At 22.3% G+C, this 14,793-nt stretch overlaps 5 protein-coding genes across 5 annotated transcripts; all 5 read right to left on the bottom strand. All coding sequences in view use genetic code 6, as the record gives it.

Moving 5' to 3' along the window:
• Window positions 1-1,270: 1,270 nt before the first annotated feature.
• On the bottom strand, window positions 1,271-1,771 carry TTHERM_00329880 (cell surface immobilization antigen; the record flags this gene model as incomplete). The annotated part of the gene is made up of 1 exon (XM_001026553.2): window positions 1,271-1,771. One exon carries the CDS (start codon window positions 1,769-1,771, stop codon window positions 1,271-1,273), a length of 501 nt encoding a protein of 166 aa, XP_001026553.2.
• A 318-nt stretch (window positions 1,772-2,089) lies between these two features.
• On the bottom strand, window positions 2,090-5,019 carry TTHERM_000329879 (transmembrane protein, putative; the record flags this gene model as incomplete). Its single annotated transcript, XM_012800693.1, has 6 exons — window positions 2,090-2,370; window positions 2,429-2,743; window positions 3,034-3,221; window positions 3,392-3,680; window positions 3,742-3,949; window positions 4,033-5,019. 6 exons carry the CDS (start codon window positions 5,017-5,019, stop codon window positions 2,090-2,092), a joined length of 2,268 nt encoding a protein of 755 aa, XP_012656147.1.
• Window positions 5,020-5,979: 960 nt separating this feature from the next.
• On the bottom strand, window positions 5,980-9,245 carry TTHERM_00329870 (hypothetical protein; the record flags this gene model as incomplete). The annotated part of the gene is made up of 8 exons (XM_001026552.2): window positions 5,980-6,721; window positions 6,797-7,037; window positions 7,129-7,262; window positions 7,315-7,649; window positions 7,707-7,834; window positions 7,891-8,337; window positions 8,530-8,840; window positions 8,899-9,245. 8 exons carry the CDS (start codon window positions 9,243-9,245, stop codon window positions 5,980-5,982), a joined length of 2,685 nt encoding a protein of 894 aa, XP_001026552.2.
• Window positions 9,246-10,348: 1,103 nt separating this feature from the next.
• Window positions 10,349-10,828, bottom strand: TTHERM_000329869 (hypothetical protein; the record flags this gene model as incomplete). The annotated part of the gene is made up of 1 exon (XM_012800692.1): window positions 10,349-10,828. One exon carries the CDS (start codon window positions 10,826-10,828, stop codon window positions 10,349-10,351), a length of 480 nt encoding a protein of 159 aa, XP_012656146.1.
• A 524-nt stretch (window positions 10,829-11,352) lies between these two features.
• TTHERM_00329860 (MORN motif protein) lies at window positions 11,353-14,073 on the bottom strand (the record flags this gene model as incomplete). The annotated part of the gene is made up of 8 exons (XM_001026551.2): window positions 13,791-14,073; window positions 13,478-13,732; window positions 13,189-13,382; window positions 12,813-13,091; window positions 12,542-12,745; window positions 12,241-12,462; window positions 11,836-12,039; window positions 11,353-11,775 (listed from the first exon to the last, which is right to left on the bottom strand). Exons 1-8 carry the CDS (start codon window positions 13,987-13,989, stop codon window positions 11,353-11,355), a joined length of 1,980 nt encoding a protein of 659 aa, XP_001026551.2. The 5' UTR covers window positions 13,990-14,073.
• Between the last annotated feature and the right edge of the window lie 720 nt (window positions 14,074-14,793).

Raw genomic sequence — 14,793 nt, 5'->3', positions numbered from 1 at the left:
TTTAAAAATTAAATATTTTGTGCTTTATTTGTTTTTCACGCTTTTTTTGATTAAATTTTATAACGCAAGTAAGTTATTATGATAAAAACAATATTTGAAATTAATTTGATAGCCCTTTTAATTTCACTAGTTATCTATTTAATATATTAAACATATTGAAGTATATTAATTATTTTCAATTTATTTATCTATTTTTACTAGATTATATTTAGTTTTAATATAGAAAAGTTTTATTAATTAATCAATTTCGTTTATTTTCCTTTAAATATTATCATTAAAAGATTGAATAACGCTGCCTTACTAACAGTATAACAATAGTAATCATTCTATAAAATCCTCAAATACTATTCAAAAAACTACTTGCTGTGTAAAGCAATTGAAAGTACAAAAATTAAGATATATTATTGCAGATATTAATTACTATTAAAAAACTTCAAAAATGAAAATCGTTTCAAGAACTATACTAAGATTTATTGTGAATGATATTTTTTTGATTATTTAAAACTTTTATTATTAGTATTCTCAAAAAATTATTTCTCTAGTAGGAAATATAAATTTAGTAAAACAATAAATATATCATTAAAAAAAATTTAAAAGAAATAAAAAAAATATTTAGAAGCAGGTTTCTAATCTGATAGAAGAAAAAAATAAAAATGATTAATGAAAGATTAATATTTTGATGAAGAAATCTAAATAAATTTTTTATCAAACATTTTACATTGATTTAATTTTTTAAAATGAATGAAAAAAAGGTTTATGTTTTATTAAAATTTAGATTTCTTCATAAAAAATTAAATTTTTTATAAAACATTTTTTATTTTTTTTATTTGTTTCGGGTCGAAACCTATTTATTTCGATGCCTTTTTTTATTATTTTAAATTCTCTTTAAATTTATATAATGCTATTAATTATTCTACTAAATATTTATTTTCTACTAGTGACATAATTATTCAAGAATAACCATATTAAGTGAAAGCAGGTTTAATTTATTTTATTCTTAAATTGTAAATAATAAAAAAAAAAGTAAACAAAAAAATCAAAACTAATATTATTTACACTTTTTACATACAATTTTTACAAAGGTAAATAAATGGCTACTTCATGTTTTTATGAAATTATATTCTGAATATCATGTCTTTATATTAATATTAAAATAAAATTTATGTTGAATATTTTTAAAATACTAATTTAACACTAATTTTTTACAAAACATAAATTACTTTAGCATATTTGTTTAAGTCAATAAAAGGAATAAATGATTTTTATTTTTTCAAATTAGAATGCTTAACAATAATATAAAAGGTAAGAAAATAATAATTTTATTGTCAATTGAAGCCACACTTGTACATGTTTTCTTATCTGAATTAACAGTGGAGTTAATTCCAGCACAAATTTCACAGTAAGCTGAAGTCATTTAAGAAGAATTCTATAACTCTAAGCAATTCACACTAACGCATGAGTTTTTTTATAAATTTGAATATATATTTCCTTAAGTATTAGAATTGCTGGATGGAGTTCCTGAGGTATTGCATGAAGCACAAGATTAATCTGATACTTAAGAATTATAATTATTTAGCTAGCTGCAATCAATTACTTAGCATTATTCAATAGATGGATTAAAAACCCAGTTATTAATAACACCAGCCATTCCACAATCACTATCACTGCAATTAAAATTTTTAGCACAAGTTTGAGGAGTACTTCCTGTTATTTATTGGTTTTAAACAAGCCCAGCAATAAATAAATGGTATATAATCATTCTAACTTTCATTTTTTGATATTTATTGTTATCAAAAAAATGGTAATTTAAAGTAAATAATCTTTAAAAAGAATAATTAAGATTATAAAATATTGTTATTCACTATTTTGTTCTATTATTGTAATTAAAGCTACCTTAATTTTTATATTATAAATTTTTTAAAAATCTCAATTTTGTGAAATAGATTATCAAGATATTTTTTTTTAATAAGAATTTAAAAGCAATTTTTTAATTAACTTTAAAAGAAATGAATAATATTACAATAAATAATAAATAATTTAAGAATGTAAATTATGCATGCATAATTTTTTATATTTTAATTAAAAGTCATCAAGCACTACTTATAACAGTTTTAATGAACTCTTCTATCTATATTAAATATTTTAAAATTAGTATATCTCTATCAAGAAGCCATATTTATGAATTTTATATCGCAGGTAACCACTCTTTGGCATACTCTAATTATTCAAGAATTTCTTGTTATTCCTATTGATTGTTTGATTTTTTCAGTTTTTTCTGAAGCTTTTCTCTTTATTTTTATTCTTTAGTAGAATAATAAGTGCTTAACATACCATAGCAGCACATTGTCATCCATTAATCCTACTTATCAACTTTTTATAAAAAAACATTAAAATTTTGTATAAATTCATCTATAAAATAGTTAGTTACTGTTGGTGGTTTATAATGTTTCTGGAATTGAGCTTTAGAAATATTTATTAGTTATTCCTAAACGATTTAGCATATCCCTAGAATATTCCCAATATCCTTACGGGTGAATACTCTTTTCAAGTTTTTAAATCATTAAATCGAATTTTGACTTGTTAAGCATTTGGATAGCATAATTACTGGACGTACCTCCAATTATTCCACCAATAACTCCTCCTATAAAAGCGCCTAATATAGGAACTGGAATTACTGCTTAACCAATCAATGCACCAGAAAATGAAGCTGTTATTGTTGATCCAGTACCAAGAGCCATTTTTCCTTTTAAAATAAATTTTTTTGAAAATATTAATATAATTTTTTTAATTTCATAAAAAAAGATTTAAATATTTTAAGTTTTTATAAGTTTTAAGATAAAATATTTAATTTAGTAAAGCACTTTCAATGTTTAAATTTAAATTTCTGCTGCAAATTCTCAAAGAATTAATAATTTTCTGTAGATTTTTTTGAACATTTTTAATGGTTTGATTATTTATAAGACATATCTATAAATTTAAGATTTTAAGGACTCAATTTTAGTAAATTAAAAAATTAATAAAAATAGTATTTACCTATTTATCCCATTTTACTTTTACTGTTGGCCACTTTGTTTTAATACAGTTAATATGTTGAAAATCCTAAACCGCCTATCATTAGTAGGGTTCCAACAATTGGAAGTTTTTGAACAATATAAGTAATGCTTCCATTAATAGTAGCAATTTTACCAAAATCTTTCAGGAAATCAGTTGTGCTTTAATATCTGTATATATTAAAATAAAAAAATTAGAAATTCTTTTTAGATTTTTTTAATTTTCAACTTCTTCAAATTAAAAAAATATCTTCATTAAAATTGTTACAAAGAAGATCATCAGTAATTCAAATCATTTTAGTATCATATTTTTAACATTTGAATTATAAAAAAATACTTACTTGTTGATGTTAGCTAAACAATAACCTAGAGAGCTACCTAAATCTCCTGCTGCAGAGTTTATATATAATGGACTTGATTTATTTAAGTCTGGTGGAGGAAGATTTTTTCCATTTTCTTGGAGAAAATCTCCTTCTTTTTTTTCTTTAACCTACTAAATTAACTAATCAAATGATTTGAGTGTTTTTTATTACTCATCTTATTCTTCTTTCATCCAACCATCTGACATATATTTAGCATTTAGCAAGATCAGTTTTCCTTTTATGTTCTTATGCAGTAAGAATTGCTTACCTAATAAAAAATTAATTTGTTGATGTCTTAAATTTAACCTTTTTTAAATTAAATTTTTTACCATCTTCTCTTTCGATGAAGAAACCATGATGCCCATCTTTTCTTACACAATTGCAAATTACTAGCTTCTCGTTTTATTTCATTATTTTTTAAAGCTTATCTTAAATTTATTACTACAAGTTCTGTTTTGCCACGTTTTCTTCTTACTTTTAATTAAACTACTAACCTAAAGCATCATTATCAAACTCAAAGTATTTGGAAATATCAAACTATCATTATACAAAATTTAATATTAAAATCATTTCTATTTATAAAAAATATAAAGTTTTATTTGTTCAGATAAAAATATTACATTTTTTTCATACTTCAAATCAAATAATTCATTGGATTAAATGATGAATGACACAAAGTTTTGGGTAACTTCAGGATCAATTAGAGCAAAGAGAGATTCAGAAAGGATTTAAGTAATCTTATTTCTACATCTTTTTGAAAGCTCTCTCAACAAGCCGATGATTACGTAACGATTACAAAGATTTGCTTTTTCGGTGGCACTTTAAAATTCATTAATGTAGGAAGTCATAGAACTTTTACATTCTGTAAAAAGAATAGCAATTTTTGTATTCATCAATTCAATAAATACTTCAAAGTAATTATTTGTGATTGAAATGATGTAATCACTATTTATTGACATCATACTGGTCATCTATTCTGATATTTTTTTGACAATTACTTCTTTGCAGAGATGCAAATCTATCTCATCATCTAGTATTTCAATGTTTTCTAAGTAGGGAAAGAAATCTTTCTCAAAGAAAGTCACGTATATTGAGGGAATTTAAGATAAAAGGAAAATAAATATCTAGCAATCTGTGATTATGCTCAATTTTATTTTATTTTCTAATTAATTACTCACTTTATGACTAATCTTGTTGTAATCTAAGAAATCTTATATCTCCATTAACACATATTACTTTTTAGGAATATCATAGTCGCTTAAAGACTGATTATAAATCTTGAAGATATGTTTGTAGCAGCGTTCTATCAACTTTTTGATTGAAATAAAAACATTGCTCACAGTATTTGCCTTCTTTAAAAATTATTCCCCATGAATAGTAGCATATTTTTGTTTCAACTCTTCAACATCTTTGTCTAAAGAGTTGATAGAAAGGTGTTTCATGTCAAGCTTTTCAAGCATTTAAACAATTTCATCATTAAACTAACTTATGGGATTTGTGTTTTCTGCATTTTAAGAATTAGAAGCTTTGCTATTCGGAGAATTCTCACGAGAAATAAAGTGCTTTTCTTCTTTTTTTGTATCCTTTGGAACTTCTAAGCTATCCATAAATATACAGCAGATTATAAGATTATCTTTAAATGCTTAACTTTATAATTTTTTGATGTTTTTAATTATCAAAAATCTTAAATAAGTAAATAACCTAAAAATTTATTTATTTTTTTATTAATATTTGGAGTGCTTGCCTGCTGACAAAATAAATTCAATTATAAACACAAATTTAATCTAAAAATCTATCTTAACAAAAAAAAATCTTAAATTCTAAAAGCAATAATCAAGAAAATTAATTAGATTTAATTAACAATAAAGCATTTCTTTTTGTTTTTCAACTTCTACTTTTTCTGCCAAATTCAAGAATTGTTCTTTCAGAATATTTCAGTATTTTAATTTAAAGTACTCAAAAATTAACATAGAAAGCAGCGATATCTTGAATACTATATATTTTTTGATTAATTTATTAATTTTCTATTTTATTTCAAAAGAATAAATAAATCTATATCAAAATTAAAAATCTTTTTTTTGTATACGATAAATTAAAAATTTTTCTATTCTAGCTTTAAGTTATTATGAAATTTCTTGTTATTAAAATGCCTTTTTGTAATAATCTAGATATTCATTATTAGTTAGCATTTCTATCTATTTACAAAAAAATATAATTGATAAATTATCTCTTAAAATTTGAAAGTTTACTGATCTTAAAAAAGAATAAACACATGTAAAAATGAACTTAGACCGAATAAATTATTGCTAAGAAACTAAAATACAATATAAAATCGAATATAGTTTTACATGTTTTAAAATGATATTTTATTAATAATTCCTAAATTTATTATTATTTTTTAAATCTTTAAAATCTATTTTGCTATTAAGAAACACATTTAAAGAAATAAAGAATGAAAGTTGATATTTTAATTGAAATAATTTTATTTTAATTTGGTTTTTTGGCTTTATTTTTAATTTATTTACATAAAAAGATGATTATAGTTGATGTTTAAGTAGATCCCTTTTTCAAAGTTCCCATTTATTTTCTACTCTTATCCTTTCCATTTCTTTAAAAATTTTTTAAAGGAGAGAATATTTTAGCTTTTTACAGAAGCCAGAAAAGGTTATCATATTATATTCTAATTTCTTTTTTTCTTAATAAGTTTAAGGTTAAATAAACTTTCTATTAAAACGCTAAATCTCTAATGCTTTTTACTGGAAATCTTCCTATTACTATTGTTATTGAATATTTAGCTAGACACTAGAAGAACTTTATTTCCTTATATTTAAAAAAAAGTCTTCTAATTAACTTTGATCTTACTGAATAATGCTTTGCATATTAGGCGTTTCTTAAATACTTATTGATGAGGTAGACATTTACTCATTTATTTCATTTAATGCGTTATTGTTATTTTATTTATTATTGTTAACATTGTTAAAATTATTTGAATTTGACTTCTTGCAAGTAATTGAATCTTAACCCTTAATTTCATCAATTATTTTTGAATTAGATCTGTTTTTATTATTAAGCTAATTATTGAAATGTCCAGATTGAGTCTAAGGAGATTCTTCAATTTAAGTTAGCTCCCTCTTTCTAGTTATTGTTTTAGCTTTTTTTCTTCTTTTTACCTTAATTTACGATTTAGCTTTACTTTTATTTTTTAATTCAGTTGTGTCATCTTTTTCTTCTGTTTGTGCATTTTAAGACTTAACAATCATTTAAGATACCATTTTTCTAAACTCTTTAAGTAATTTTATTTTTAGATCTCTATTTTTATAAAATCAACAATCATAAAATTATTTATTTTTACATTTAATTATTATAAAATAAATAAATAATTACTCGTCTATTTAGTTCACCAGTTATGTGTAAGTGCATTTTTTAGGTTCTTTAATTTCGTAAAAATGTATATATTTGTCTAAAGTAAAAGGATTTATATTGTCTGAAATGAATTCTCCAAGTACATTTTTCCTTCTTTTATCTGTAAAAGTGAGTTCGTTGATAATTTCATCCCAGAGCTTCTTTAGGATAAATTATCTTGGAACAAACATGTAATTTCTTAAAAATGTTTATATCATAGTAACTGTATTCATATTAATAAAAATAAAGAATGCAAATTTTATTTTTAAAATATTTAATAAAACTTAAAAAAAATAGATGATAGAGATATATACCTTTCTATATAGTTTGCAGTATTTTCTGTTTGAGAGTATTTTATTGATTTACTTAAGTCAACACTTTTTTTATGAAAAGGCCAGCTTTGGCTTTAACTTTTTTCTTTATTGACTTTGTAAACATGATCAAAGACCTATTAAAGGAAAAATTTATATGAATTACTTTATTGTTAAAATTAGATTTACATTTTAGCATTTATTTTATGTCTTTCTTAAACTGAGATTTATTAAAAATTTTAGAAACCTTATTTAAGAAATTTATGAATTTTATTTTCCATAGATTTTGAGAATATTCTGACTATCTTTGCAGTAATATGAGCGTTTTTAATTATTGTTACAAAATTTAAAAAATTTATTAATTTTATCCATTCACTTAAAATGTACTACTTATGTTCTTTTATTCTCTAAATTCTTTTCATATCATTTTTCAGCAACCACTGTTCTCTAAACTACTATCTCTCTTCAAATAGAATATCTTTCTTTTCAATAGCTTATTCTGTTCTTTATAATCTAACTTCTCTCTTAATTATAATGTATAAATCATTAATGCTCAATAGCAATTTCATATAATTAATTACATTTTTTTCTAAAATTTCATCCTTTTTCCACCTAAACATGTCAAGATCTTTTTTATTTAGTTTCATGTGATCCAAGGCATTTGGAAACATCTTTTGAAATTTGAGCTTTCTTCTTAGTTTAATAGCCTCTGTTTATTATTTTAATCAATATAAGAAGTTATTTAAATTTTAGTAATGATTTTACCAATTTCCATCATAAAATCATGATATTCCTCTGAATTCATAACTTTTTTTTCCTTTTTTAATTTTTCTTGTTTGAATTTTTTTAGGGCTTCTAAAATATTATTTGAGGCACTATAAACTGACTTGATTTGAGCAGTTTCTATTGCATTTATTTCAATAAAGCAATAAGTCTAGAAGGTTATGTTGCAAAATATATATTTTATTTCTTTATTTGAAGAACGTTTATCGTATAAATTGATAAACTTTTACTATTAATTGATTTCATAGTCGCAATTGTGATTACAAAGTTCTGTTGAAGGGTAAGAATCTTTAAAGTAAATTGTATAGTAACCTCCGTTAGTATAAACAGTAAATCTTATTGGAAACTTACTTCCTCTGACTTTTAATTTAACCAATTTATTCATGCCAGCACATGATTCAATCTTTAATTTCTCATTTAATCCTAAAGCTGATTGATATATGTTAATTAAAATTATATAGATTTATATTACCGTTAAAAAGAAAAAAAATAATTAATTAATTTTTTGTTGTAAATCATAAATTAATTGTATTTTAACTTAAAACAAAAATAAGCCTCTCTGCATCCAAATTTAGTTGAATACAATACTTATCTCATAATCCAAATTAAAATATATATTACTTTCGTATTCTTCATATATGTTTTTATCTTAAACTAGCCTTTCAGAGTTAAGAAAGAATTAAAACTTTTTCATTTCTTCTTGAAATTGTTACTCAGAAGTTAATGGTAGAGCATTTTTTTTATTTTCTGCATCTTCAATAATTTACATGTTTTTTAAATATTTTTAAAACGCTGTATTCTTTTTATCAAAAGCACTTGTAGATCTTAAGTGAGGCATCTTTTTGCTTTATTCTTGAATTTAACTTTCATCTTTGTCTATTTAGCTGTATATGTTTTTATTGCCGTCCAAAGTAAATGCTCTTTTCTTTTTTCTAATTAACCATAAATAATCTTATCAATTATAGTTGCACCGATTTAAAAATTGTTTACAATACTATCTTTTATATAGATCTTTTAGGTGAAGTCCTAAGTCTCCCTTCACTGTTTTAGCTAGAAACCCCATTTTAGACTAAGCTTTGGAAATCTGTCACACTAATTTATCTCTTTGAAGCCGTTCGCTCAGTTGAATATTAATTTTCATTAGCAGATTCAACAAATTGTTGATCTAACAGGTAAAAGCTATTTTAAAGTTATTTAGGAATCTTTTAAGTACTTACTGCTCTTTTTACCCTAAAAATACGCTTAGAATCTTCAGGAGCACTCTACTAAATAATTTCGAATTTTGTTTTGATAGGAGTTATTTCTTATATAATATTTTTAGCTTTTAAAGCACTCATTTTATATATAAATTAATTTAATAGATTTAACTAAAATTAATTAATTTGTGGATATTGTTGATGTAGTGTAAATAAATATTAATTATAAGCTTTCGAATAAAGCTAACTCATCACAGAAAAAAAATATATTTATTCTATTTATTATATTCAATCTAATCTAATCCAATCAAATCAAATAATGAAATATCAAAAATTATTTTTATTATTTTTGGATTTTTACATTACTTTAAGTATGCCAAATTTTTTAGTATGTATTTAGGTCAATTTAAATTTTAATTTTTTACGTAAAATTTAAAAATAAAATAAATCCAAAAATAAGAGGGGATATTAGTGGTTAAGAGGAAATATCACTGTAAAAAAATAAATATTATTTATTTCTATGAAATTGATAAAATTAATTTAAACATATAAAATGAAACCATCATGCAAAAAATAAATGTAATATTTTATAACTATTTTTAATAATTTAAATTTATTTAGGATATATAAAAACTCATGGTCAAATGATCAATTTGTTTATTTTTTGCATAAAATTATTATCAGCTAAAATATTTAAGCTATTTTTAATTTATTATATTTTAGGTTTATATAAAAATATCATTTAATTGGTTGATAATTTTTTCTTAGATGAAATATCATATTATAGAGTTTTATTTAAGGTGTTGACTTTTAAAATAAATTTTTCTGATTTATTTGGCTTATTGATGAGAGAAAGAATAATTATCATAAAATTTTTTTAATAAGAATTCATCATCAATAAGAAAAGATTTAATAAAGATTAAATTGATCCATTTATTTATTTAAAATTACAGTAGGATATCTATAAAAGAGTAATATAGAAACAATAAATAAAAGTAAGCAAGCAAGGTAGAATTCGTTCTACAATAATAAAGGTTTTATATATTCAAAATTAGTATTATAGTTTTTCATTTTAATTTGTTTTTAAGGAATTAATCTATTTTAATTTATGTTTTTTATCAATTAAAAATTTAGAATAGATGGATGATTATATTTAGTAATGATTAATTGCTCCTTAATAGTTTCTCATCTCTCTAAGATGCAATAAATTCATGTTATATTTTTAATTTGTACCATATTAGTCTTCATTTTATTTTCAAAGATATTTAATTTTGAGGATTAGGTGAGGAGTATGTTTATTTTAAATTTAGTTGCTTAAGATCATCATTTTCATCTGATTTTTTATCTTTAGCATCTTCATTATCATTATTTTATTAATTTGAGGGTTAACTTGACTGATTTTTTGACAATTATGTACTTTCTAATTTTTTTGAGCCAGAAACTTTACTCTGTAATTCACCTAGTTTTTGATTAATTGTTTTTCCTATTGAATTTATTGTATTCATATCACCAACAAACTTGTTCATGGCTTGCTTTATAATCTCAGTTTAACTTTACACCTTTTAACCTAATTCATTAGCCTTCCTTGAGGTTTACTTTATGGCTCTGTTAAAATCTCTAAATTACTCCTTACCTCTTTTCATTCCCTTCTCTAAATAAAGCAAGGGAGTGTAAAGATCTGTGTAAGTATCATCATTTTAAATAAATTAATTAAAAGTGCTCATTTGCTATGTGATAATTTTTATTTGATTCTATGTTATTTATGCTAATTATTATAATTTCTTGTCAACTAATACTTTTTTATCAAAAAATTCTATACAATTTTAATAATGTTTGATTATTATAAGTGTTTATAACTAGATGATTTATCTAGATTTCTAAGCTGCATAAAGAGTTTTTTTAAATATAAATATTTGGCAAAAGGGCTGAAATAAATTAATCTTATTAAAAAGGATTGGCTTTGAACAGGTTTCAAAATATTTATAATTTTTACAATCAATTTTACACAATTATAGATATTTACCAGGTAATAAGTTTTTGTAAAGAGTTAAATAAAATAATTGCGCCAAACTTGCAATTTGTTTGCTAAAATTAATATTTTTACAAAGCCAAAATCGAAAAAAGTTAACATATAAATAAAAAGGAATTGATTGATACTAATTAAAAAGCCAACTAATTATCTTCATAAACAATTTAATTTTAAATTTAAAATAGGCGATTGAGGTTTTTAATTACTTTTACAAATTTATCATACTTCCTGTTTATTTATTGAATTGTATTCTTACAAACTCATTAAATCCAAAGTCATTTTATCTAAGTATTTATTTAATTCTAGAAAATCTTCAATTCCAATTTCACTTTTTTATAAATCAAAATTGAACTCATTTGCATCAAATTGTTAACAAGGTTCATACTCTTCTTTACTCTCTTCTTGCTTAGTTGTATTATCAGTATTCTAATGCTTAACTTCTGAGTTAGAGAGATATCTTGATTAGTATTAGTCACAAGAATTGAGCAACCTACTTTTTTTTGTTGCATTTGAATCATCTTCAATAATTATTGACTACTATGAAAGTCTCTTGGTTTAATACTCAGTCTCACCTTAACTTTCATAATTTTTTATAGACTATCCCAATTTACTTTCAAATAGCTTTGATTTTTTTCTCTCTTCCTGATTGAATTTAATTAAGAAGTAAATAAGTAAATAAATAAATAAATTGGTATTTTTTACTTCACATATACTAGTAGAATAAGTGCTGTTTGATTTATATTTATAAGTATCTTTTCCTGTTTTTTCATCATTTTCCCATACTCCTTCCACTGAATCTCCATTTGAGAAGATGTATGTGCCCCTTCCTCTCTTTTTGTCATTCTCCCAATTTCCATGATATTTATCACCATTTATATATGTTTACTCACCATAGCCATGTCTTTTCTTTAAATATGTTAATTAAAAGTAAACTGCTTATGTTTATAGTACAAACAAGCAAAATTTATGTAATCTCTAAAGATAATTTTTTAATATTTATCACCACAAATTCCATCAGTGTTTAAATAATTAATTAAATTAAAGCAATTTGTAAACTATTTTTATGCTTTTTAGGAAAAAATATTACAGAAAAAAAAAATAAATTACACTATTCTCTTTGAATTATCCATTGTAAACTTCTTTTGTGATTTTATCTACTAATATACCCTTGACTAATTCATTTTTTATCCAATCTCCTTAGTAAACCTTTTACTGATTGATTAATATTCCATAACCATGCTTTTCTCCGTCCTTCCATAATCCCTCATAAATCGAGCCATTTGCATATTTGTAGATACCTTTTCCATTTTATTTTCCTCTTTGCCAAAACTAAAATTTTTTAGAATATATCAAATATCAAAGAAAATAATAGCATTTAATGTAATATTTATCATTTAAGAATATTTACTCCATCATATAAATCACCATTTTCATAATAATACTTTCCTCTACCATTTGGTTTGTTGCTTTACCACCTCCCTTCATATCTCTCTCTATTTTCAAAAATATAAAATCCTATCCCTTCTATCTTATCATTTTACCAATCTCCTTCATAAGTTGCCCCATTAAAATATTTATATATCCCTTTACCATGTTTTTTATCTTAGAAAAACTATTTTTTTAATTTTAAAAAATAAAATCAATTAATTTTTTTTTCTTCAAAATAAGAATTTTTTAACTTCTCCAAGATAAAGTTCGTTATTTTAATAAAGGATTTTTCCATTTCCATGTTTTAAATAATCTTTCTGTTCACCCTCATAGACTGAACCATCGTCATATGTAATTTTGCATATCTTATCAGGAACTCCTTATTTCCAAACGCTTTCAAACACTTCTTTATTCTTCCCAAACAGCTTTCCAGCTCCTTCTTTTAAATTTTAGAAGAAATTACCAAAAAAGTAGCTTCCATCCAAATAAAATTCTTTTCCAATCCCATTCATTTAACCGAATTTCCACATCTATAAAAGATAAGTAAAATATTATAAATAAATGATAAACTCTTAAAAAATGAAGAAATTTTAGCAAAAGAAAAATAATTAATTATAGATAGATTACTCCTTAATAAAGTATTATATTGCAATTTGATAGAACTCCCTGTCCATCAAACAAGTCATTATACCAGTTTCCTATATATTTTTTGCCATCCTTGAATGTATATTCTCCTTTTCCATGTCTCAAACCTTCTTAAAAATCACCTTCATACCTATCTCCATTACAGAATATTGCTATCCCTAATGAATCCATTTTACCTTTATTAATACATTATTATTATAAGCTTATTTATCAAATCTAATTTTTTTTAATCTCTAGTATTTAATAAATATATTATTTATAAATTAATTACCTTCCTTCCAGCCTCCACGATAATTTAAAAGCTCTCCATCTTTTTAGAATTAATTATTCAAGCTTTTAGTTAATATTTTAAAGCTCTCAATTAAAAGTTATTTTTAGGAGTAGTCGTTTCTTTCATAGAAATTATCAGGAATTTATAGAGTTCCGTACCCATTAGATTTATTATTACTCCATATACCTTCATAAATGATTCCATGTTCACTTATAAACTTGCCTTTACCATGTTTCATGTTATTAAGCCACTATCCTTTAATGAATTTAAAATAAATAAATAATATAATTTAATTTGTAGAAATCTTATTTACCTTCATAGCTTTCTTGAGGATTCTTACTTTAAAATATGCCAAATCCATTTTTTTGTTAATTATATTATTATATATTATATTAATCACCGTTTTTACTTGTAATTTTAACAAAATCTAACTAAGACTCCACATTACTGCAAGGATTATTGGATGTCTTTTCATTTTAATAAGAATTGACGCTTATTAGATTTTTATTCATTATGATTTCTAATATCAATTAAACTTAAAGTTATTCTAAATCAAATACTTTAAATTATAATATTTATGCGCATTTAATGTTAAACTATATTTAACAAACCAATTAATTAATTTCTATCAAATCTTGCATAAGAATTTTGCAGTTAAAAACAAACTCAAAAAAAAAGTGAAAGCATTTATGCAAATATATTTACTTATGTTAAAAACAAAAATAGTTTATATATAATTACTCTAAATTTATATTGTTTATATACTAATAACCTTTACATAATATTATCAGAAAATATATAAACCGATTATCATTTTATCATTTTTAGCTTACTCAATAATTCTTATAAATTATTAAATGTATTTTTTTTACATTTTAAAAGTATCTATCTAATATTTATATTAATTAATTTACTTAAATTGCAAAAATAATAAAATTATGATAAAACTTACTTATTTTTATATGACTACTGCATACAGAACATATAAATATACAATTAAAATTAATAAAATTCATTAATTTTTATAATTTTAATTAATTGTTTGTAATTAATTACTCATTGTTTACATATATTATTATTCGTTAATATACATTTTTCTTTCAAATTATTTTTTACATTAAAAATAGATATTAGTAATTTATTACTGCTCTTTCAAATATTAGTCAGTTTTATTAGATTAAAATCTTAATTAATCAGTAATTTTATTTGAATTTTGAAATTTAAGGATTGATAATAAGCAATCCATCCAAATTAGATAATATAAATAAATATTTAATCTCAAATTAACATAAAATAGTTAAAATAAACATTGATAA

This window comes from Tetrahymena thermophila (genome assembly GCF_000189635.1).
Source record: "Tetrahymena thermophila SB210 genomic scaffold scf_8254010, whole genome shotgun sequence".
NCBI classification, from domain to species: domain Eukaryota; phylum Ciliophora; class Oligohymenophorea; order Hymenostomatida; family Tetrahymenidae; genus Tetrahymena; species Tetrahymena thermophila.
This window is presented reverse-complemented; position numbering and strand designations above follow the sequence as displayed.